Genomic DNA, 24,741 nt, shown 5'->3' with positions numbered 1-24,741 from the left:
AACAAGATTTTGTCTGCTTAAGATCAAATCAATACAATTATCTGATTTCTCCCAGTTACCTGCATTCTCTGGTAAAGCAAAGCGTCTCGGTGCTGAAGTGACAAATTTTAATAAGTTCAGCGTACATGATGAAAAAAAACATCCAACTCAGAAGTTGGACTATCACAACTGGTTACATGCCAAGTTCTCAGTTGCATGAACACACCACAAATGAAGCACATGTGATCATTAGACTTTTTCTTTTTTGACTTTGCAGCTTGGCTCTTGATGTTACTGTTTTCTAGTTTAGTATTCAGTCATCTCAGAGCTGAGCAGATGAGCATGTGTGAAGGTTGCAGAGGTTCACGGGAGTCAGCTCATCCACTGCAGTCAGTACCTTGGGACAGAGCCGGGCCTGTCCACAGCCCAGCCACAACATGCCATTAGAGTCTTACTGCAGGTGAAACAGTTTTAGTCAGTGCTATGTACATGCCTTTTTTTAGTTTACAAGCTAGAATTGGAAAAAAACACATTAGTGCAAATTGGGACACTTTCTAATATCAAAATCTATTACAATTTACTTCTGACTGCAAGCTATGTACATGATTTCAGATGGTGTTTGCAGACAAGTGATCCTCTGGCTGTTAAATGTTTATTCTATTACTATCCTCAACACATACTGCAAAAAAAAAATAGAAAAATAAGAATTTGTATCTGTTCATTTGCTTCAATCTGAAACATTCATGGATCCTCAAATCAGAATAAGATTTATGCCAAAACACTAAACTGTGAATTAGAAATAACGCCACATTGAAAGCATTGTGCTATTTAAATAACAGCATCAATCGACAGAAAAGACTACTGTTAAATGCTGGGAACCTTTTTTTTTTTGCTTGTTGAACAAAAATGTAAAAATGTAACAAATAATATTTAAGTGCTGAGTTATTTATGTGACACCTGTCAGCAAGGGAATTTTAATTTCACATTTAAGCAGATGATTTTAGCTCTGTTACAGCAGAGTCAGCAGATACTTCACACACATGGGGAGACTCAACAGTCAGAAAGACATAATATAATTCTTAATATGACAATTTAAAATGATAAGGTACCTGAATGCTGGTGCTGGGGGCTGAGGTCTACCTCCTCCAGGGGGTAGGGGGCGCTAGCTGGCCGCACAGGTCGAAACATGTAGCTGTCATTTGGCAGGGAGTGCATCCTGGATACAGACATCTTCCCTGATGACAACAGGTCCTGGTTCTTGTACTGCACTTCTTCCTCCTGCAGAGGGCGACACGGACCAGAAAACCTCATCATTTCCAGCTGTCAAGCTCTGAATTAGATAAGTGAAAAGCCATCCTCAGTTCTATTGACTTGCTGTGTGGAAAGAATAAATGTGATCCTACCTGACCAGGCGAATGAGGACACGGCCCCACATAGGTCCCTCCTGCTGAACTGGTGCTGGAAGTTGTGCTTAGTTTGCGTTCTCTCTCCAAAGCCATTTCCAAGGCGATCTCTGCATCCATCTCAGCGTCCTCTTTAGCCTCCTACAAAAACATGAGCACGCCTTCGCTTAGAATAAATATTGTATAATAAATGTAAGCATGAGATTCAAACATAAAGCAGCACTGAATCAATCAAATGTCCCTGCTGTTCGCATATTTGTTGTTTTGCAGTTTATTTCTGTACCTTGTTGCTCTCCTCCAGGTGCTTCATCAGGACGGCCACCACCACATTGACCAGGACGAACTGGGCCATGAGCACGAAGGTGACGAAGTAAATGGGAGAGACGACGGGCAGGTAGTGGAGACAGTGGCGGTCGTCGGGGTGACACTCCCTCAGCGTGTCCTGAAGGAGACGAGGCACCAGTTCAGAAACAATCAAAGAAAGACAAACCAAGGGAAAACCCAGAAACACTAACAAATACAGCAGAAAACAATAATGGCGATGCATGCAATGTATTTCCTGAATGAAATTTTGATTAATGTATATAGAAAAAAAACACACTGTCATGTTAAATCCTGTTATTTAAGGACAATTACATATTATGTCAGATTAAAAAAAAAGCTCATCTCATTAAACTGAATTGTTGACATTGCTGAGCTGTAAGCTACTTTATCATTTCATAATTAGTTTTCAAGGTCATTGCTCTCTCACTGGTTATGAGATAATCCAGTCATAATTTATGAGAGTATGTTCACACATGTGTGTGTGTGTGTGTGTGTGTGTGTGTGTGTGTGTGTGTGTGTGTGTGTGTGTGTGTGAGAGAAAGAGAGAGAGGGGGTGGGAGGGTGTTCATACTTTCATAATCCCATTCCAGTTGTCTCCTGTGGACACTCGAAACAGCGTGAGGAAGGCCATCCCAAAATTTTCAAAGGTTGCGTGACGACTCAGACCTTCACAGGGGTTGTTGTCGTTGCATTCTGTTCAGGGACACATCGTCAAATAGACCAGTTACTCAACACACACAGATCAAAAACCCAGGATAGGGAAATGAGACACTCGGTGTTGAATCTCAATATGTCTGCTGTGAGGAAGCAGCAGCAGAGTGGCAGTGTGGTCCCTGAAGGCAGGACACGGGCACAGAGAGGACGACTGTCTTCCAGAGGACAGGAGAACGTCCCAGTCAATTGCACTCAAAGCCCCCAGGAGCCTGTTAGCAGAATCCACACAGCCGGTAGTCGTCTTCCTTCACCTCCAACCTCGGGACAGGCTGAACCAAAGCTTTTCGTCCAAGGACTTTTTTTATTTTGTTTTTTACATTTTTGGCTTGTTTTTAACAGGCTAATGTAACAATATATCAAAACACATTTCAGAAATGTGTTTATCTTGTGAAGTCATGGTATGAATGAATCTGATCATTCAAATGGATTCAGATGAATAGATCGAGACTCAAAAACAAATTCAGCTTTGAACGTGAATTCATTTCAACAAAACCGAGATCTGCAGAAACACAGAGTCCCAAAAAGCCCACGCAGGTGGGGACCTTCGCTGATTGATACGTCCCTGGCAGTGTGTTTTGAAGTGTGTTTTCTAAAGGACAAAATGAAGCTTCTTCACTGGGAAACTTTGATGAGAGATTTGCTGCCTCAGCAGAAAACGTGAGCGATGGTTAATGAGAAGCTGAATAAAGAAACATCAGAGATATGTAAACCCCCAGAAGCCTCTGGTGAGTCTGAAGATTGGGTCTTATTAGGAAAAGTGATGAGGTTATGATCGAGGACAGCGAGCCTGTTATGATCCCGCTGCAGCTCAGACGGATGCTTTGTGATCTCCACCAGGCTGCATCACAATATCCCCGCTAAACTTTGTCAACAGAGCGAACATATTTCCGCCCTTCATCCGCCGTAAGACATGAATCAACATTTAAAGTGGGGCACGGATACAGGGAATGAAAGGCACATCTGAAAGTTTTACTCAGCATAATTAAAATGACAGTTTAAAAAAGAAAAAGTGAGAGGCGTGTTTGAGTTATAAAAGTGGAAAAATAGACCTCATTTTGTTTTCCCAATGTGCTGAGGAGAATCATAATAACATTTCACTGCAAATGGCCTCTTTATCAGCAAGTTGTTTTCATTTTGTCTTCCCAGATGCCTTTTTTTTTTTTTTTTTTTTTTTTTGCTAATCCTCTTCCTTCACACATTATTGAACTCTCAAAGAAAATGAGTTTGTTCGAGCTGGAATGCAGAGGAAGCAAAATGTGATCATGTAAATGTGATCGGTAGTAAAAAAATAAAAAAATAAAAACAGGAGCCTGAGAGACCGGGAGATGGATGTGGGCAGAGAGTGAGGATTCATCAGCAATAATTCAAGCAGGAAAAATTTGCTTTAGGTCGTGACGGTGGGAGCAATAAGTGGATTCGCAAGCCTTTTTGGCTAAAGTGTATAAACCTCTGTGTGTGTGTGTGTGTGTGTGTGTGTGTGTGTGTGTGTGTGTGTGTGTGTGTGTGTGACTGACCCAGTTTGCCAAAGAGCTCCACTCCCAGAGCAGCATAGATGAAGAAGAGCAGCATGAAGAGGAGACCAAGATTTCCAACCTGGAAACGGCAAACATTAGATCTCTGTTCAATCTTCCAAATACCAATCTATCTATCTATCTATCTATCTATCTATCTATCTATCTATCTATCTTATAACACAAAATCACCAATTTAATGCACTAAAAGGGCTTTATCTGATTCTTTTAACTTAAGTGGAGCAGTTTCACATGAGAAAACACAAATGTGGAACTTGAACCATCCAACATTTTAAAGTTGAGGTGGTCGAGGGAAGGCCAGTCCCATTTTTTTCTCTTTCGGTGTTGACTAGTCCAAAACACAGACGACCACAGAAGGATATTTGCAACATTTTCAAGCTTCACATGAAGATTCTAATCCTCATAGTCCACCTGCACTGCACAGGGATGGAAAAAATGTCTCAATGACAGTAAAATGAGCTTTTTTTTCTCCTATTTCTTTTATTTGAGCCAATTGCCAACCCTGACTCTAATTATGGGATTAATTGCAATTTTATAAAAAAAGTTTGCACAGAAAAACTGAATCAACTGAATGAAGCAGAAATATCTGCCTTCGGCCCTCTCAAAAGTCGCAAGAAAACATTATTTTTTTCTCTCTGAAAGCTTGACGTCCACACTCAACCTGGTGCTTTAACCCCAGAAAGTTACAAAAGTCAGTCATCAGACAGCAAAAAGGCCCAGAGTTGAATTAACTTCCACAGAGTTGATTTCAGGACGAGTGGCCTCAGATAAACTGAGTGGGAGTTGAATCAGCGGCTGGATTATTTGAACTCTGCACTCTGCACTTCCCTGTGACTGCATCCCTCTGAATGATGTCGTCACAAATGGGCGGCGTGCTGCTTTTAAAGGCAGCTCCTTAAAAAGCAGGCGCCGTGCACTCGCTGCCCTGACGGTCACATCTGCGCAGCTGACATTTAGGAAACAGAAGAACAATGGAGTCTGTCACCGCGCGCACTTCGTAATCTTTGGTGCACCTGCTCTTTGCCTCCAGGATGTGTGCTGCACAACAAGAGAGGCAGACAAACACCTGAGAATCTGTCTCCAGACTTAGTGGGAAAGAAGTGAACTGACTGGACTGAGAAGGTCCAAAAAGACAGATGCAGGTCCAGTCTGGGTAAAACTACATTTATTGGCCACATTTATGGCTAAAGAGAGACTCTGTTGAGCTGACCTTTTACTGGAGTCTTTATTTATTCATTAAGTTCGGTACTGACTGGCACTCACCGTGAGTTTTTACCCTTGAAACTGAGATTGGAGCACAAGACCCCCACTCTAAGCTTAAACATTTCTCATTGTGTCTCAACAAATGTGAGAACATAAAGGAAAAGAAAATAAATGCAGCAATTCTATTTTGTATCTGAGTCATTTGGCGTCTTCCCCTTCGTTGCAATATTTTCGCCATGCATTATTGATAATAAGCATCCGCAATGAGAGCAAAGCAATAGAAAGATGGTCATAAAAAGCATCAACAACCTCAGAATGAAGCTTCTGTGAAGGGATTTGCCTTGAATCAAAAACTGGTCAACAGGCATCAACACTAGTAGTAAACCTTAGGAGATGTATATTTCAAATCGAGCTGTCACACTGACCTGATGCTCATAAACAGTACAGTGAAGTAAACCCAGTGGCGGAGCCAGTGTTTACCTGCGGAAGTGCTTGCATGACAGTGTCCAGCAGAGCTCGCATCCCTGTGGCCATCTTCAGGAGTTTCAGCACTGCGAGAAACAGTTGTTTGTGGTTTGGTTCAGCTCACGTGCAGAACGTGCTGTGTGTGTGTGTGTGTGTGTGTGTGTGTGTGTGTGTGTGTGTGTGTGTGTGTGTGTGTGTGTGTGTGTGTGTGTCTGTGTGTGTGTGTGTGTGTGCGTGTGTGCGTGTGATTACCTCGTGCTATCCTGAGCACTCTCATGATTCTTATGATGGTGGGATTTATTGGTAGGGCTGCGTTCATTTTCAGCTCCTCCAGTGTGATGCCCATGATGGAGAGCGCCACTATCGCTACGTCCAGCTGATTCCACCTAAACACGAGAAAACATGCTTTAAAGAGCTTCACCTCCTGCTCAGCTCAGAGGTTTGTTCTTCTCACTGCGCCGTATCTTCTTCAAGCAATACTGAATTAAAATACTCTCAGAGGTAATCGTGAGATTTTCTGTTGGTAAATACTGCTAATATCACTGTTACCTGTCTTTGAAGAACCGGTGTATGCCAAAAGCCACCAGCTTCAGCAGGGCTTCGATGACGAAGATGAAGGTGAACACGTAGTTACAGTACTTTAAAACCTCCTCTAAATACTGCAGAGATATGCACATGTAAAGAAAGACAAAATGTCATGACTAAATCCATCAATTTTTCATCGGTATCAACATCTTGAACTTGTTTCAGGGTCTGTGTGGGTTCGTGACTTCACCTGGGGCTGATTGTAGTGCTCGATGCTCATCGTAAAGACGTTGATGCAGATGATGAACGTGATGAAGAGGTCCAGGTAGTGGCTGGTACACAGTGTGTGGATGGACAGGCGTAGAGGGGAGTAGTCGGCGTAGTACGGCCTCTGCTTGGCCTCTGGAGCGAGCAAAAACACACAAACCAACAGATGCCAGACACACACACACACACACACACACACAGAGCATGTGTAAGAGACTGTGCTCCAAATATGACATAGCAGGCGCTCAGTAGTGTGCACAGGAACGTTGAGGGATAAACAGAAAGGACCACCACTACTTTTACTCATCCTTAAAATGCTTCAGCTCTTACTGAACCCAGACATGCTTGCGCATTAATAAAATTTCACTTATTCTGCAGTCATGTCACATCAGGGGGGCTTTAAGCAGCTCCGGTGTCCCACCGCTTCTCTAATTGTAATCTCAATCAGGATGGTGGTGCCCTCTTTGCACTCCCGTGTGTTTCCTCTGATCGTCTGTGCACACTACTGCTGGTGTGGCATGTTCGAGTGAGGGAGGACATGAGAGTAACAGCTCAGGTAAATAGATATTTTACAGCACGCCTCTGTAATTCAAAGAGATTATATATGATAGATATAAAATTACAACTTCCTGCCACTGGATTTTTGAGGCATTTCGATAGAGGTGACATTGAAAATGTATTTTCTCGTGTCAAGAAGATCTCATCTGCACATGTAGAGCAGACAGAAAGCTTGTTGTGCATAAATTATTCAGTGTTGTTAACCTGCCAGCCGGCTATTCACTATAGTAGTCTGTCACTTCATAGGTCAGCTGGAAAAGGCTCAAAACTGATAAACGGAGAGGGTGTGCATCGCTACCTATCGTTGCTAAGGCAACATGATTTGTACAATAAACGGAACCCTTTTCAGTGCACGTACCGTACTCTCTCACTGAGAATATGTCTGAAAAACCCTCAGGGACACCCTTTTAACAGGAGCATGTCTTGTGCTACAGAGAACAGAGATCTCTCCTTTGTATTAAAACCACGTTACATTTCTAAGGACTAACAGTGAGATGCATTATTGCTCGTAAAGTGAAAAGATCCTCGAAGCCCAACTTTTATTGTTCAACACTAACAACGTGGTTTAGTTTTGGTAACACTGTGTACTCAGATGTCCGTAATGCTGATTGTGGCGGTGTGCGTGCATGTGCATGTGCATGTGCATGTTCACGTCACCCCGCGGCCGTACACCATGCCCTGTCTATCTGCTTCATGCTGACATGCCTTTGATGTGATGTATGTGACTCAGAGGGGCGGCGCAGGTTGTGTTCAACAACACGTTTCACTGGCCAATTTTCTGAACGTAGATGTTTCTGGTTCAACATTTCTATTTTCATATTTGAAATATTCAAAGAAAGAAATGGTGGAATGTTGAACAAACGCTGGAGCCACTCTCCTCTCTAATGGCATCAATTCTGAAAATATCTCAATAGTCTATAACAACATTCTGTTTTTACTTCACAAATTGTTTTTTTCTTCTTTTTTTTGGTGCCCAGATGAGATTAAATTCCATTTCCCTGACGTTTAGCAGTTTTAGACCAGTGAGATACGTCGCTAATGCAAGATGAAAGGAGCTGCGTTCTGCTCACACCATATACTGCCATAAAGGTACACGGCTAACACCCCACGCGCCTTTATGAATTGATTGCTTTTTCCTTCCAAAAGACTGGTTTGTATTGTCGCCCTCTTCTGCAATAGGTGGTGTGTTTCGATGGTTCTGCCAGCATGTTGCTTGTAAGCTTGTAAGCAATGTTGTGCATCTAACTAACTCAACCACACCCAAGGTACTCGTCGGTATAGCAGTCAAAGATGTCTGCTATGTTTCTGAGTCTGCCAGTCAAAGCACGGTCACAGAAAAAAAGTCCTTCCTTCACCTCTACTGTCGAGAGGAGTCAGGGCCGTTCATGCAATTGGAGGGAGGTAAGGGACAACTATAAAAACTCACAGGGAGAACGTTTGTAAAATTTAAAAAAAAAAAAAAAAAAAAAAAAAACAGCTGCTGATCAAATTCACATGCAAGATTCGTGATAAAACAAACTCTCCTTTGTATCAGCAGCTTTTACTTTCTGTTCTAAACTCGATCTAACTGTGATAAATCAAGACGTGACATCTGATGTTCAAACACTTTAAGTGTCTCGATGTTTTCTCCACTACGCTGGCGGCAGAGTTTCTATGACTTGAAGAGTGAGCATACAATGATTTAATTAGGTTAAGACAGGTAATTAAGACTCCATGCAATGTTAGGGGAGGGTTGAAGTAAAGGCTGCAGTCATGCAGTTCTCATGCGACAGACTGGCGTAGCCCGTGCACCTGACAGCGCTCAACCACTGTCTGCATGAGCTAGCCACTCTTTTAAACTCTCCCTCTTCTGGTGCTTCAGTCAGTTTCCCTGGGTTCTCTCTTTGTCATTCTCTCTCTTTTCTTTTTCTTTTTTTTTTTTTTGTCAGGCTCTGAAAGCAGGCAGTGCTCAGAAAAATAGACTACCGACCAGCCCCTCCATTCTCCTTACTCCTGCGCTTTTTCTCTATCATTTTGAGCCTCTTCTCTTCACGCAGGCGCGCCTCCTCCTCTTCCTGGTCTTGTCGGCACTTGTGGAAGTTCTCCACCACCACGCCGACAAACATGTTGAGGACGAAGAAGCTGACGATGAGCAGGAAGGAGATGAAGTAGAGGAGCATCCAGGGGTTGTGGTTTCTTACAGGCTGAGGGGAGAAGAGGACCAGAGGAAAAAAAAAAAAAAAAAGGCAAGAATGATAATGTCTTACCAGTTATATCAGAAACTGCATTTTTCTCTTATGCTTGTAGTGTTCTGCTACGAAGTGATGCTGCTTCAATGAGTGTGTAAGTCACACTGCTGCAGCACATTACACCACAGGCAGTCCTCGCTCTAATGACAGCAACATCAACTGAAGCTTTGTAGCTGCTGCGATAATCTCTCCTTCTGGGCCATGCTTTCACTTGGAATCTATTAGCTCTGCGTCGCGGCCGTACAGGTTTATTCTGTCACTTTGTAAATTCAACGACATGCCTGAATATCTGGGAAATGTTGTGCCTACTACTGAGTTCAGAGTTATTGACACACTGTATGGGAAAACAGGAGTACTCGATCAAGTATCTGCAATCTTTGACAGAGGAGCTTGAGAGTGTTTGAACTAGATTAATTGACTAAGATTTAATTTCATAATTGACATGTGTGCATGCTGACACTGACTTTGAAGTTTTTCAGTGCAGAAATGTCCGGCGCTCTGTGAAGGATTAAACTTTCTTTAAGCAAACAGCTGTAAATTCTTCACATATAGCTAAATAGAAGAGGCACGAAAGGCGAAACAACACTTTACATCATAAAAAGCTAAAGGTGAATCAGGAATCATGTACTGAAAGGAAAGACATTCAGAAACATTGGATGGTGACAGTAGCCTCTCTCATTACCTGCTGGTCCACTCCCACTGCGTCTAAGCCGTCATACATGATGTTGACCCAGCCGTCCTTACATGACAGAACAAACAAGGACATCAGAGCCTGGAGAGGAAGCACAGAGACGCACAGCGTGTCAGATTCAAATACAATTTCACACAAAATAACTTATGTGCATACTGTGTGAGAATCAATGCAATAATTGCATGTAAATTCTTCTCATTGTTAGGAGGATGAACATTTCATATCTTTTTGCAGATCTTTTTTTAATCAATGCATTTTACTCCTTGTTTATGTAAACATGTTGTTCTAAACTACTCCTACTTATGTACTATAAACACAAAGGTATGATCATTCAGTGCAGAAAATCAAATTAAATAGGAAGACAATCAGAGGGAAGCACATCATTCTGTCCTTGTCTCTCCTGGTAATCAGATTACCTGAATGAGGTTGTCAAAGTTGTATTTTCTCCGTATCCAGCGGTAGTTGGCCAGGTGACAGTCTGACTTGTTGGTGATGTTTTTGGTGTCCAGACCCTCACAGTGGTAGAACTTCCCTTTGAACAGCTAAAGAGTGTCAGAAAGGAAAGAAAAAAAAAAAAGAAAGAAAACAGCGTGAGATGTGCACGGTGATTCGGCTTGCCATTTTCACATTATCTCAATTGTGGCGGCGCCCGAGGCTTTCATGCATTCGACTAATATCGCCGCTGACAAAAGGGCATTTCATCGAGCACGTTCTTTTCAGAGCTCTTTCTTGAGTGCTCAGCTAATAGTTGACCTGGAGGTCATGTTGTTCCGTTTCACATTTAACCTAATTGTTAATTGTCCATTGGGTATTCAAGACACTTACAATTCCCTGAAGCCACAACCGCAGCATGCAGCAGCTCAGCATCCCTGACATTTACGCTACAAAGACTTTAAAACTTTGCTCTCACCCTTAGGGAAAGAGAGGAGTGTGCAGTGGATCGATAGGCAGTTTAAGTCGAGTCTGTGCTGTTAACGGTGATTACCTGGACACCCAAGATACCAAAGATAATGAAGAAGGCGCAGCAGATCAAGACGATGTTCCCGATGGGTCTGAGAGAGGTGATGAGAGTCTCCACAACCAGCTTCAAACCCGGGGCTCGACTAATAACCCTACGACGCACAATCATGAACGCAAATGATTATTTAATGGGATTCCTGCTAAAAGCACTCCAAACAAGAAAAAACATTTACTGTACCTCAGCGGGCGAAGCGTTCGCAGCAGACGGAGGACTCGGAGGATTCCCAGGATCCTGTTCCCGCCAGTGTACGCCAGAGAAACCAAAATGTCCACCAAAGACACGAAGACCAAGACGCCGTCCAGAACGTTCCAGCTGGACTGGAGGTAAGTCTGATTTCCGAAGCAGAAACCGAGAGCTACAACCTGGTGAAGCAACATACAGATCAGAAAAACAGCCGTTATCCAGGAGGCTCTTGATCCAGAAATGTTCCAAATGTCAAAATAAAAAGCAAATAATATATATTGTTACCTTAATGGCCATCTCTGCTAGGAAGATCACAGTGAAAACGTAGTTGGACACACTTAAAAACACTCGCTCCTAAAAGGAAGAGAAGGTATTTCAGCTCACATCAATTTAAAGAACATTAAAAGGGGAAAATAACAACCAAACATTTCAAACTGGAAACAGCAGGGGGTTTCTTCCAATCAACTCTGCAGCTCTTCAACTTCACAAATGCAACTTAAATGCAGTTTTTCTATAATTAACAAAACAATAGATAGAAAGTGTGTGTCTCACCGTGCTGTTGGGCAGGATGTCGGGCCGCTCCAGAGCGATGGTGATGCAGTTGAGAAAGATGAAAACCAAAACCACGTGGTCGAACAGTTTGTGAGAAATCACACTTTGGCACCACATGCGGAACCTGAACAGACACACAGAGAGCGATCTATTGAGTATTTATGGTCCATTAAAAATATTGATCTCAGACTTCACGGTGAGAAAGCAGTGACAGATTTGTGGGAGATTTGAAGAAAAAAAAAAAGCTTCCTGGGGAAAATTGACTGCATTTTAAGACAAATACATTAGCATTACATGAGGTGGAGGTTATTGTTGGGGGGGGGGGGGGGGGGGGGGTGGGGGGGTAGTCGTCATTGGGATTAAATTAAATCTCTCAGAAATTGATGTAACATCCGATGTGAAGGAAATGTGTGACGTGTGAGTCTCACCGGCTCTCTGGGGAGAACAAGTACAGCGTCCAGTCCTCATGTTCTTTGCACCAGCGTGGCTTCATGCTGTTCAGCTCCTTCTTGACCCAGTAGCCAAAAGAACTCTGCAAATGTGAACGATTGCACAAAAACTATGACAATCAGAGGAAAAAAAAAACACTTACAATCCCATCATGTTTGGAAGAATCTGTATCAAGGACCAAGTTTTTTTCCATCACTTATTGAGAACCATTGTTCTACCATATAAACAACAATAATCAAAACACCCTATAATTAAAATGAAGATATAATCAGTCATTCTTTGATCGTTAAAATAAAGGCTCAAACAGTTTCCACAGTGCTGCTGGTGTTCGCTGTCCAACAGTCAGATCTATGGGGGGACACGACAAACACGTGTCTCATTGCCGACGTAGATGGAGATAATTGGAGCATAACAGGCAGGCTTCCAATTTAGCCAGTCCACGGGCTCAACGGAAACTGTTGTGGAACTCATTAAAGTTTGTAATAAAATAAACAGACGAAAGCTTAGGTGCACAGCTGCTGTACTTGATTCTAATTAAAAACAGTCATAACACACAAACAGAGCACACACACACACACACACACACAAAAACACACGCGCGTGCGCACACACAACTCATTTGGCAACCGGGTATGTGAGTGTGTGTGTGTGTGTGTATCTGGGGATGTCCTTGCATGTGTGTGGGTATGTGTGCATGGCCGGATATCCTCAGAGCTGAAAATTATAATCCAGAACATCGACACCCGCAGAGACGCACATGCTCGTACACGTCGAACTTGCTGCATCACGCAAACATGAGGACGCACACAAGTGCACGTACGGACGTCGTACGTTTGAAGCCCCCCTCATTCTACCGAGGGAGACGTCTTTGTTTCAGTGGATTTCACGGTTTATAAACTCAATTTTGAAACCATGAAGAGTGTCGCGACAGAGGTCGTCCCAAAATCATAAGAGGACCGTGACAATTAGCGTTCAATCCAGTCTGGCGGAGTGAACACAAAACACAGTCTCAAAATTAGAGAAAAAGGGCAAAGGAGGATCGGATGAGCAGGAAAAAAAAAAATAATAATGAAAAATGTAAACAGAGTCGAAGACGACTGATTAAGAGATTAAGAATTTGCATAAGAATTACAATTACAAAGGCTAGACTGTGAGCCGGCTGGAAATCTTGATGCAGCTCTGACTCACGGTTACTTACGTCATCGTCCATGTCGTCCTCAGGTGAGGAGTCGTCCTTGGGGTCAGAGTTCAGGTTGGGGTCATAGGTCACGGTCCTCCCGTTGCAGTCGCCGTACTCTGCGATGATGGAGGGGCAGAGGGTGGAGGCCTGGAGCAGCTCCAGGGACACCGGCTTCAGCCTGTTGTTTGCCCCGGCCTCCTCCTTGTCGTCCCTGCCGTCCTCCTCCTCGCCGCCTTCTCCGGACAGCAGGCTCTCCCGCTCCCCGCTGGTGTCTCGCCTCTTCAGGCTCGGCGCTCGTCCGAGGCTGTTCCAGCTGGAGCGGCGGCTTCCCCACGAGCTGCCGGAGCCGCGGGGAGGGAGAGGCGAGCGCCGGCCCGGGCTTGAGAGGCTCTAAAGAAACCAAAAATAAGTACGGCATAATGAGCGGCTGGGAAAATGATTGTAAATTACAGCAGTTTCTTAAAAAGGTACCATAAAAAAGTCTTAATCAAAAGTTGGTGATGACATTATGCAGGCACTGAGAATTCTCAGTCTCACACAAAGTACGTTTTTGAGTGAGGATCATCAGCAAAAGAGTTTCATGTGTATTTGTCACAGATGTTCCACCTTCATCAGGGTTAAATTATTGTTGGAAAGGCAGAGGGAAAGACTTCTGCTGCAAATTATAGTGCCTCTACTTATTTTAGTTACTTGATGAAACCTGATGATCATCCGCTCCGTGTATTTTTAGATGATGTTCCAGGGTTCTGTAATTTCCTCATTGAATAAATAACTATCTGTGTCACAGTGTCCTCATACAGATAATTATACAAACTGCAGAGAAAAAAAAAAGTGACTTTGTCAAAGTTGCCACCTTCAGAGCCAATGTTACAGAGAGTTCCTTTGGTTTGTGAGACCTCATATAGACGGTGTGTGCCTTTTCTAAATCATGTCCAATCAGCTGAATTCAGCACAGGTGGACAGCAGTGAAGACGTAGAAACATCTCGAGGATGTCATGGCAAGAACTGCAAATACCTATGTATATGTGCTTTTTTTTATTTTTAATAAACATCGCAAACATTCCAAGAAAACGTTTTTCACATTGTTATCATGGGTTATCGTGTGTACAATGTTGAGTAAAAACACTGAAGTGAATCCATTTTGGAAAGAGGTCATAACACAATAAAATGTGGAAAAAGTGAAGCGTCATTAATACTGTGTGAATTGAGCCTGCAGTGTGAGTTCATCCCATGAGAAGAGGCCGCTCCGCTTCAATTAGATTTTAAAATGCATGTAACTGGCTGATCCAAATATAAAGTGACTTTCTTTTTTCCAGAGAAGAAATAAAAAAAAAAAAACGTATGGTTCTTTCAACTGGGTATGATTTTCTGCTCCAGATGTTCTACTGAGTTTGACACAGCAACAACTGTTTAAACCCAAAAGGAAGATCTGAGTCGGTCCAACATCAGGGAATGTACTGTGAGTGGCAACTTGATGATCAAAGCAAAGGAATTAGAAGTACTCGCTACACTACTTGGATGCTGTTGTTGTTATAAGTGAAGGGATGTTTTTTTTCTTTCTGTACATGTGAATCGTTGTAGTTTTTCAACCTATTTTAGTTTTGTTGGCAGCTTTACAGGGTGTGAATGTGTCTCAGATTCTATATGTATTATTCTGACTTGGCAATAGGGGGAAATGGATGTTTCTGTCTCAGCAGTCTGATCTCTGAAATAAAGGAACAAGCTCTGCACTGCAGTTGGTCTCACGAAGGAAACAGATGAAGGATTAAAGTTTTCAGGTACTACTTTCAGTTTTTAAGTGCTTGATGAGGCATACCAAAGACCGCTGGTCATACGCCGCCGGGTCCATTGATGTTGAGCTCCCACGCCGAGACTCTGCACGACCACTCCCCGCGTCGGAGAAGCCCAGGCCCCCCTCGCCGTAATTAGGCGCTCCTTCTCTGTACATGAAATCCTCCCCGAGGACAGAGTCGGGTCCCAGAGAGCTTTTGGGAGTGGGCATCGGCGTGGCGGCTGTGTGCATGATTATGGGAGGGGCTATCGAGCCCCGAGGGTCAATGTGACCATTTGCCGTCATCATCAGAGAGTACATCTTCAGCTCTGGCGAGGAGAGTTAAAACTTGTTTTTAGCAAACAGGAAACAATGAAACCAGCGAAAACATGAACTACCTGAGTTGACCTACCAGTGTCTCTGAGCTGCTGCACCTTCTCATCTTCATCGAAGTTATCTGATTTCTTGTCATCGTCTGACTCTGACCGATTAGCATCGCCCTGTAAAACACATGCATCCAGTGGAAGACAATGAAAAATGTCCTATTTATGCAACTGAGCACAGGAAACTATACAAATAAGATCATAATAATACTGCCTGAACTGTTACTCAAGTGAACAGCAAAAGGACTGAATTCAGTCCATCTCAAATGTCAAACTGCTCTGTGACACTGTAGTATCACCGACACTAATAAACAAACATCAGCCTGTTCTTTTTCACCTCAGCCTGGAAGCCTTCGACCAAGATGGCCACGAGTAAATTGAAGAGCACGTAGTTCCCAAATGTCATGAGAGCGACGAAATAAAGTGCTGCCCACGGAGAGGTAGAGGCCATGCCGTTATACAACACCACGTTCCAGTCCTCCTGGGTGAGAATCTGAGGATTAAATCAAACAGAAAGAGATTTAGGCAAAATATGGAAGGCGCTAAGGGAAAGAGATGAATGAAAACACAAATGAGTAAAGACAGGGGAGAAGTGTAGCTTCGAAAAATATCATTAAAAAAAACGAGAGCAAGAGTACACAGTCGCCCAGGCTGAGAGAAGTCGGTGAAGTTGTAAAGGGTTAGAAAGTGGAAAAGACAGAGAAAAAAGTGACCAGATTAAAGAAAAGCGAACGCTCAGCTACTTTTATTGCCACAATGTCTCTGACAAGCAAAGTGTTGGTATGTGTGTGTGGGGCTGTATCTGCAGTTTGGACTCTGTGAGTGATAAAAGCATCTAAAACTAGACCAGTGTTCCTGATCCGACATGAGAGCTCAGCTCACTCCATCTCTGCCCACTCATTAAACCCCGAGGCCCCCCGGCCCTCCGCTGTGCTATCTGTCTAAATGTGCCTGCCTATACCAGTGTGTAGAAATTTGTGTATGCAGCATCTCCTTCCCAGAAAACTATGGTAAGTATATATATATATATATATATATATATATACAGAGAGCGTAAGTCTTTCACATGACAGTCAGTCCATGATAAAATGCTTTTTCAGCACCAAAGTAAGATAGCCCAGTGCACTGTGTGTTCTACACTCTTGCTGACGCATCCAATACAGCAAGGAGGACAATCTATCTGGAGCGATTGAACAATATCTGCACAGGGAAGGCGAGCAAAAATAGAAATGACGGTAGAAGAGAGAGAGAGAGAGACTGGGTGTAAATAGGCAGAATTTCACATTTCACAGTATTTAACTAAAAAGAGAAGCTTGGCTTGAAAACTCACGTACAAGTACACACATATATGCAGGACTGGGCTTGACATTTGGGATGAAGAAATCAGAAAACTTACCTGAAATACAGTGACAATGGCCCAGAGCAGAGTGTCAAAGTTCTTACGGTCCGGAATAGTGTCCCCATTCTCTGTCCCAAGACTGAATTTGCAACCAAAAAGATGCATGCCCAGGATACTGCAAATAAAAAAATGTGAACGTTATAAATAGAAATCATGCAATAAATAGCAATGTCAAAGAAATGTTATGCACATACCTGAAAGTGAAGATGAAAAGCATCAGCAGCATGCAGAAGGTGGCCACGTTGTCCATCGTCTTCATCAGCACAACCAGCTGTCTCCTCAGAGCCGGGAGGAACCGAACCAGCTTCAGAACTCGCAGAAGACGAAAAGTACGCAGGACCGAGAGCCCGCCGTCCGACTGTCCGATTATCTCCCACACACTGGAGAACAAGAACGCTCATCTTAAAATACAAGTGGAATACAGTGAAGTTTGCATATTCTCCCTGCTCTAGTTTGAAATGTCTGTGCGCATTGCCAGCAGTCACCCTGAGTTGAATAGAATATCGAAAGTGGATGAATAGTTAAAAATCACATATGCGTGTGCGATATGCAACACTTTTTGTTTTGAAGATGCGAACTGGTGCATCTGATTACCATTAATGATTACCAAAGCAAAACAAAAGGCCCCCCCTCTGGATGAAATCCGCCCAGTTAAGGCAGAATAATGAAGAACCCGCTGCAGCAGCCAGCAAAGTGTAATCCATCACGACCGTGTCAGTCTTATAGGCTATTGTAAAGATGGATGCTGCGGCACTGAACCTGACACTCAAAACATCATGACTGACAAGCTGTGGAGGAAACAAGGAAAGGGGTGGATCATGATAAGCAGCGGAAGAAAATCTGAACCGACTGCGAGTCTCGGTCAGAGTCTCAGTGTCTCAATGCTGCTCTGAACCGTGATGACAGCACATATTCTGTAAGGACAATAAGGTCGAGAATTTACCTGATGATAACAATGATGCTGTCAAATATGTTGTAAGGGTTCCTGATGTATCCAAACAGGCCGAAAGCGAGCAGCATGAAGCCCATTTCCAAGACAAACATGCTGGTGAAAACAATGTTGCTGATTTCCAGCACGTCGGTCAGTTCCTCAGGCTGCAGGGAGGGAAAGAGGGAAAGCAAGGGAAAAACAGCAGAAAAACTGATAAATGAAAAATCTGAGGATAGTTAATATTTCAGCGTCCGTGTCCCAGACCTGTTAAACCGTTTTGCTTTTTGTACTCCGAGCGGAGACATTATCAATCAGGTTCAGCGCTGGACTCAGGCCCGATCAATCAAATGGGACCAACAGCACCAATCCATCAGTGCTGATCTACTCCACTTACCCCACAGTGCACTCAGTGATCCAGCAAAGATTTAACTGAGCCCTTCATGAAGCACAGACTCAAGATTTTTTTTTTTTTTTTTTTTATGAAAAATGCAGCGATTTTGTGCCCTGGTAGAATGCATTATGGGAACACATCGGCACTTTTCTTTGGAAGAAACAGTTCGTCTCGAGCTGAATCAGTGCTCCATATGTGCTGAACTCATTGAAAAGATGAGACACCAACTCCACCTACCTTCCTAAATGTCTCACACGTCAACACTCATCCATCTACACAACCTACTTTTGTGTTTGCTGTTTCAGGAGAATCCTGTAACTTTAAGCAGTGCAATTAAAACTATCACTGATTTTCTACACATAGATGACTATATATTTTATATATTCTGATATATCGTTTGTCTTATAGTTCATAGTTAATTTTTAACAAGTAAAAGCCAATTATTTTGTAATAAGCTTCACATGTAATGAATTATGTATCAAGCACGACTGAATCGCACTGAAACATACATTTTATTGAACTCTATATTCTGCATGACAGTTTTGCAAAGACTTTTCTTCTCGCGTTATGGTAGCAAGACTCATTAAAGCTAATTGCCATTCTTTTCATGTGGACTTCAACAGGCTATAGTCCCCTGACTTATTGCATACAAAATCACACAGAGCACTTTTCATGAACTCTAGCAAGATTAATAAATACATTATCATTATATATCACACTTAAAAGTTAGCCTCTATCTTCTGCCACGATGTTCTGGCATCATGCGGAAGCCAACTTCCACATTGGCTTTGAAACGGAAGCTTTTTGAGCAGATCAGACATGAGACGTACTTGATAAAGCCTTCATTCACAACCATATAAAAAACCAATGAGATCGTTTAACCTCCTCTAAAAATGTTTATTTAAATTTCCTATAATAAAGATCTGATGAGCACTTGAAATCCTCACCACATGTACATAAACCAGAGTGAAAAGTCACAGCTGTTTATGGCAGAAGTCAGCCTGGGGATTAGGATGATGATCACAGATAGAGGGCGCCAAACTACAGAGCACTCCTCACACAGGTGTCACAAGAGGTTTGAATAGTTCAAACTCCCAGTCACAACTTCTGCCAAATAACTGAGTATATTCACTTACAGAACCAAGCTATTCTGTTTAGGCACTTCACCTGTTTTTTTTTCTTCTAAATATAATTTACACTGCACTCATACAACATCTATGAAAATCAGAGATCCAGTGATGTGTAATTTAACGGGAAGCAGGTTTATCCTAAAAAACTTCTGCTGCCGTGCTTTGACAAAAACCTTTTACTTTATATTTGTGAAAAGAATTTGCATTTTTTATTTCATAAGACAACTTTATAAATGAATGAATTCCAACTGAAGATGCAGTTTATGTTGCTCCTGAATCTCAGTCTCTGGAAAACTAAGAGCAACACAAGTTGCGACTTCTGATCCAACACCTGTCAGACAAAATGTATCAAAAAAGCATTAAAGTGACCACAGTGTGTGCTGGGATCAATATAGCCCCAGTTTCCTGATCAAGTATCCACATCACAGCACGAGTTTAGAGAAGTTGAAATACCAGAGCTGATGTTACCACAAACTGACTGTGAATATGAGTATTAAAGACATGTTGCGCACTGCAGAGCAGGTTGTATAATCGAAAGCATGCGGCATCTCCCTGTTTTTGGTGTGCTCACTATTTTTGGATGATGAGCCTTTGAGTTAATTGGGACAACCGTAAGGCTTGAAAAGCAAAAAGCAAATCTGACTGAGGAAGAATGAGGACGCAACGTCAGGGGATGTGAGTACAACTTTTAGTTTTGTGCACTGTGAGGAAATAAAAAACAAAATAAAGACTTGGACAGACAAGAGAGTAACTGTCATGGCTGTTTTTCAAAATCCAAATGGTCTGTCATTGACTATCCAGCACATGAAAAGCTTTAGAGCACCTGAGTAAAACTATAAAAGAGCTCTCAGTCAGCTTTTCTGGACACACACATATACATTACTATTGAACAAAAGGGCTGGGTGGCATTTTCATTGCCTGTGCGGCTCGCTGTCTTTACACCAGAGAAATATCAGCACACTCTGCAGAGGGGCAGGCCTCACGCTTGCCAGCTTTCTAAATTAATCTTTACGTACCACTTCACAGTCTGCGGAGAAAGGGAGGCACAGTGCGGTTGACATGATAGGTTACAACAATACAAAACAGCTTAAGGGTACAAAACAGAGCGCTGAAGGTGTGCTTGAAGACTCCAGCGGCTAACGCAGAGTTAGATATTGCTGCATCAATACTCCAGTGCTTTCTTCGAGTTTGAGGGATGAAAAGTAGAATTTTTGTTCCTGTTCTGGCCAACAGCGAACTTATCCAAAAAAGGATTAGGTCTGTGAAAACACATTATGAAGAACATGAAAAGAAACACTCCTCTGTATATGAAGAAAGCCCCATTAAGGTGCACTTGAGTTCTCAGCTTCATTCTATAATGCATTTTCTTTTACAGCGTAATCTCAGACTTAGACAGCCATGATCATTATGGGTTGAGTGCTTCCAATAATTAGAAGCTGTAAACATTTGTCAATATCATTAATGTAATGTATGTCAGTCCCGAACGGGCATTTAGAAATAATGTCTAATAGGTTTCTTTCTGCTCCTGACATAACAGTTCTTAGAACAGACGATCCATCAATTAAACGCAGTGTTCGTATCCGCAAGGAGACAGTCGAGTGTTTATAATTCTGAAAGCAGCTCTGCTCATAACCTTGACTTCAAATAAATAAGGACAAAAAACACCCACATGATGGAGACGTGCACATAAAAAAACAATAGGAATCCAATTTTAATTTGTATATTAGATCTCCTTTAGTCATTCAGGAAAAAGTGTCCATGAAATATATCAAACAACTTTAGTTTAGTTCACATATTGGAAATGACCCAGACTGATTTGAAAAAATATTCCCACGGATCCATTGACAAAAGACTTATTTCCATGATTGTGTGGTTGGGGACATGCAGGTATCCAACTATCATCAGTTTACATAAATCCATGAACATGTCTGTTTGTGCCTCTGGTCGAAATCAATAACAGTAGACTAGTTTTAGTCGGGAATCGGTCTGAACAGCCAAAACAAGGGTCCTTCTCTCTCTTCCACTCTCTCTCTCTCTCTCTCTCTCGCTCCACTATGCCTCCTACATTCATACTCCTCTTCACACACAGCAACACTCACAGTCTCATGAAGTTTGGCTAGGTGTCACATACGGGGGACGATGAGTACGAGAGGGGGGCAACTCATACATAACACTTCTGCGTGTGTGTGTGTCTGTGTGTGTGTGGTATTGCCCTAAAAAGGCTATGGCTCTTCCAGCAGCTCCTTATGTTTATACCACAGAGATAGAAACACACACACACACACACACCCTAAAGAGGGAATTTGAAGAGAGGGAGACGAGCGGAGACGTGGGGGAGGAGAGAGAAGGGGACAGACCGTGTGTGTGCACAACAATCTTTTCTTTGTGTTTTTCACCCATTTTTTCCCCGCCTGATGGGAAATGAAAAGGTTCTGTGCGTGTGTGTGCATATGTAATAAACTCACCAGGGTGTAAAAATTCAGCAGATGAATGTGTCTGTGCAACCGCACACAGATCTGCTGGAGTGTGTGACGGTGGCAGGAGAGGGGAACGGGTGGGTGGGGGGGGGAGAGGTATTATTAGACCAAAACTTTCCAGATGTTGGCCACAGGAGCCAAACTAGAAACACAAGCTGTGTGACACTGGCTATATGTGTACTTCAAGTGTGCGGGGGAGACAGTGGGAAAGTGCGGCGCTGCTTCTCCACTCCCCCCCTTTTTGCTTTCGTCCCCGTCTAACCTCCTCCTCCCCCGCACTCGGGCAGGATTTTTTCAGACGCCAGTGCCATCCTGCTATTCCTCCACGGAGTTCAGACAAAGACTTGCTGGCTTTTAACCGCTCATCGATCATCCCGCATCGTTTCTCACCTGTTCGTGGTACTCGATCCCCATGCTGAGAGTGTTCACGAGGATGGCGATCATGATTCCTCGGTTGAAGTATTTACTTTCCACGATTCGTCTCAGCTTGTCCCTGAAGTCCACCCAGGCCCGGATCACGCCGTTTCTGTACTCCACCACTCCGCGCCGTCTGCTCCGACCTCTCCCTCCTCTCAGATCTCCGCACTGAAAGTAAAAGTTTAAATGCATATAAAGTACGTCAAGTATGGCCCTTATTCTCATGTTGGAATTATTGCACCGCCGATGCCAGCTTATGTCACTTTTTTTCCATCGTCCATCCCGACCTGTGGGTAGTCGTGCAGCCCGTCCGCCTCTCCTTTGCCCCCCTCCAGGTCCCCCAGCTCCAGCTCCAAGGTCTCCAGGCTGCGAGCGCACAGCGGGCAGCTGAGCAGCTCCAGGAGCAGAGGGCTGGGCACCACGCCTGCCAGCTGGTACAGCAGCCTCTGGCGACCTGAGGGGGCAAAAGGCACGGAGGCGGTGAGGCATGGTGGCTCTCTGCCCCGCGCTACAACGCTTTAACACAAGATAAACATTTCATTATGTAAGGGTCGAGTCAGTCTGAGTTAAGGGTCATGGGAAGTTTGCTCTGCTCAATGTGTGATAAGCGACATTTATCATGTTAATCTGAAAATAAACTGAAGAACATCTGTTGGGATATTATCAGAAATGAAGGAGATTTTTTTGTGAAAAATTTTCCATCGGTAAGACGCAGCAGGATTTTACGGCGCATGGAGATAAAACAGTCTGCTGATCATTGAGCTCATTGCTCTTCTAAAGTGCGTGCATTAACATCTAATAGATGAGGCAGATAAACGCCGGGAAGATATAAACTGAGAGGCGGTGCAGCGTGTTGATACGGCTGCAAAAATATAATGGAGGTTGAAATTTTTGCTTGCGGGGCCGGGGGGCTGGCCGTTTTCAGTGAAGAGCCAGTACACACAAGTTTCCGCCGAGAGTAGTGCAAGCTCGCCCACAGTTTGCGATCCCGGCTGCCTCTTCTCACCCTCTGTACTCCGGCTGCCGCTTTTTAAAATCAGAAGAGAGAAACTGCGAAGCACGGCTGAAAACTGCACGGCAGAAGCTAAGTTTGACTCGCGGAAACATCAGCTCTTGGAAAGCAGCTCCAGCTGCACGTAAAGATGAAAGATAAAATAAATGAATTCTCTGGAGTTGACGTCGTATTTCAGTCTGTTTTATAATCTCATAAACATCGCTGTTGCTAATAAATTTCAACCTTGAAGTTTTTCGACTTCATTTCTTGACAGACTGAAGTCCATTAGGAAATTCCCTTCAGGGGACAAAATATTTGGCAACTAAAAACCTTGTTCAAACGTGTTCAAAATTCAAATAATAAAAAACAACCTGCACACTGTGATCCTTTCATATTAAAACTAATCATTACAGATGATTCGAGGTGACTGAATGTGTGATTGGTGACTTTTTAATACAGTACTAACAACTTTACTTATTTTGTACAAATATTAAAAACAGTTTAAATAAAGTGAAATGGTGCTTCAACGTATTTTTTAAATCTGTTAACTTTGGCAGCCAACCCTATACGAAGCAACCTGTCTTATTCAATCAGACACCATTTCTCTTTGTTCCTAGAAACAGAAAAAAAGTTAGTTTTTCAGTTCAACTGAAATAACCTTCCTCTTTTTTTATGATCTTTTACCTGTTTCTGCTGCTGCAGGAGTTCAGTATGTTCCCCATCATGAACAAATTGCTCATGTTTAAAATGTCCCGCAATGAAAATGTCCTCTTTGTCGGTACATTTGATTTTGTTCACGAAGTCGAAAAACATCAAAACATTGAGAGTTTGGATGGGTTACGGGGAGGATGAGGGTTTCACTGCCAGTGTGGTAGAAAATATTGAGGTATTTGAAAAAAAAAAGCAAAACGAATGTTACAGACCAGATGAATCTGAATATGAATGAAAAACAAGGCGCTGTCACGTGAACCAGGATCATATTTACCTTGTGTGTGATTGATTATGGCGTCGCAATGTATGTTGAAAGCATCACTCAGGTATGCTGACCAAGAAGAAAGAAACTAAGGCACCAGCTCCCACATGCTGAGGTGATGTGTACCAGACTTCCTGTTTCTGTCTGAAGTAATGCGATTGCGTAGAGCAGAGGTCACAGGGACGTTTCAGTGTGCTGAAAAGGGCAGCGGTGCTCCGAAGGCTTTTCAGATCTCTCCATCCCCGTCTGATGAATTTATCATGTGTCACTCGGCAGCACTTTAATCAGAAAGAAACTAATTCGTGTGTGCTTAATTATCTTTGGCGTGTGAACACTGCGTGTGTGTGTGTGTGCGTGCGTGTCCAGACAGCGAGTGTGGATGTTGGCAGTCTCGCCCCATTAGGACAAACCAGACGTGTCTATCACACAGCCGCTGCTGTTTTCCTACTTGACCGCGTCGCCTCCCTGTCTGCTGCATCCATTCCTCTCTGTCTCCTGAGCTCAACTCCCCTTCTCCCTTTGCTTTTTTCCCTCTCTTGTCTTCTCCTGTACTTACAGTCTTTCTGACTTCATGCCTCTCTTCAGAAGGTATGTTCTGCT

General features: G+C 43.1%; 1 protein-coding gene across 2 annotated transcripts in view; it reads right to left on the bottom strand.

The window, feature by feature from the left end:
- The window catches only part of cacna1ha (calcium channel, voltage-dependent, T type, alpha 1H subunit a), a 98,385-nt gene that overhangs the window by 6,518 nt on the left and 67,126 nt on the right, over positions 1-24,741 (bottom strand). Inside the window, exons 10-36 of one of the 2 annotated variants that reach the window (XM_030090217.1) lie at positions 22,462-22,628; positions 22,148-22,342; positions 17,772-17,923; positions 17,023-17,208; positions 16,826-16,943; positions 15,767-15,922; positions 15,459-15,546; positions 15,092-15,375; positions 13,294-13,665; positions 12,074-12,177; positions 11,646-11,769; positions 11,379-11,447; positions 11,088-11,272; positions 10,875-11,001; positions 10,306-10,431; positions 9,881-9,970; positions 8,940-9,153; positions 6,396-6,547; positions 6,170-6,279; positions 5,873-6,006; positions 5,636-5,706; positions 3,935-4,013; positions 2,278-2,399; positions 1,666-1,824; positions 1,383-1,523; positions 1,089-1,257; positions 377-433 (exon numbers count right to left, since the gene is read on the bottom strand). In XM_030090217.1, the coding sequence (XP_029946077.1) occupies positions 423-433; positions 1,089-1,257; positions 1,383-1,523; positions 1,666-1,824; positions 2,278-2,399; positions 3,935-4,013; positions 5,636-5,706; positions 5,873-6,006; positions 6,170-6,279; positions 6,396-6,547; positions 8,940-9,153; positions 9,881-9,970; positions 10,306-10,431; positions 10,875-11,001; positions 11,088-11,272; positions 11,379-11,447; positions 11,646-11,769; positions 12,074-12,177; positions 13,294-13,665; positions 15,092-15,375; positions 15,459-15,546; positions 15,767-15,922; positions 16,826-16,943; positions 17,023-17,208; positions 17,772-17,923; positions 22,148-22,342; positions 22,462-22,628 (3,905 nt within the window). In that variant the 3' untranslated portion in view covers positions 377-422. The remainder of the gene's footprint in view (positions 1-376; positions 434-1,088; positions 1,258-1,382; positions 1,524-1,665; positions 1,825-2,277; positions 2,400-3,934; positions 4,014-5,635; positions 5,707-5,872; positions 6,007-6,169; positions 6,280-6,395; positions 6,548-8,939; positions 9,154-9,880; positions 9,971-10,305; positions 10,432-10,874; positions 11,002-11,087; positions 11,273-11,378; positions 11,448-11,645; positions 11,770-12,073; positions 12,178-13,293; positions 13,666-15,091; positions 15,376-15,458; positions 15,547-15,766; positions 15,923-16,825; positions 16,944-17,022; positions 17,209-17,771; positions 17,924-22,147; positions 22,343-22,461; positions 22,629-24,741) is intronic. The other variant, XM_030090216.1, reaches the window with a different exon arrangement.

This window comes from Salarias fasciatus, chromosome 4 (genome assembly GCF_902148845.1).
Source record: "Salarias fasciatus chromosome 4, fSalaFa1.1, whole genome shotgun sequence".
Classification (NCBI taxonomy): domain Eukaryota; kingdom Metazoa; phylum Chordata; class Actinopteri; order Blenniiformes; family Blenniidae; genus Salarias; species Salarias fasciatus.
This window is presented reverse-complemented; position numbering and strand designations above follow the sequence as displayed.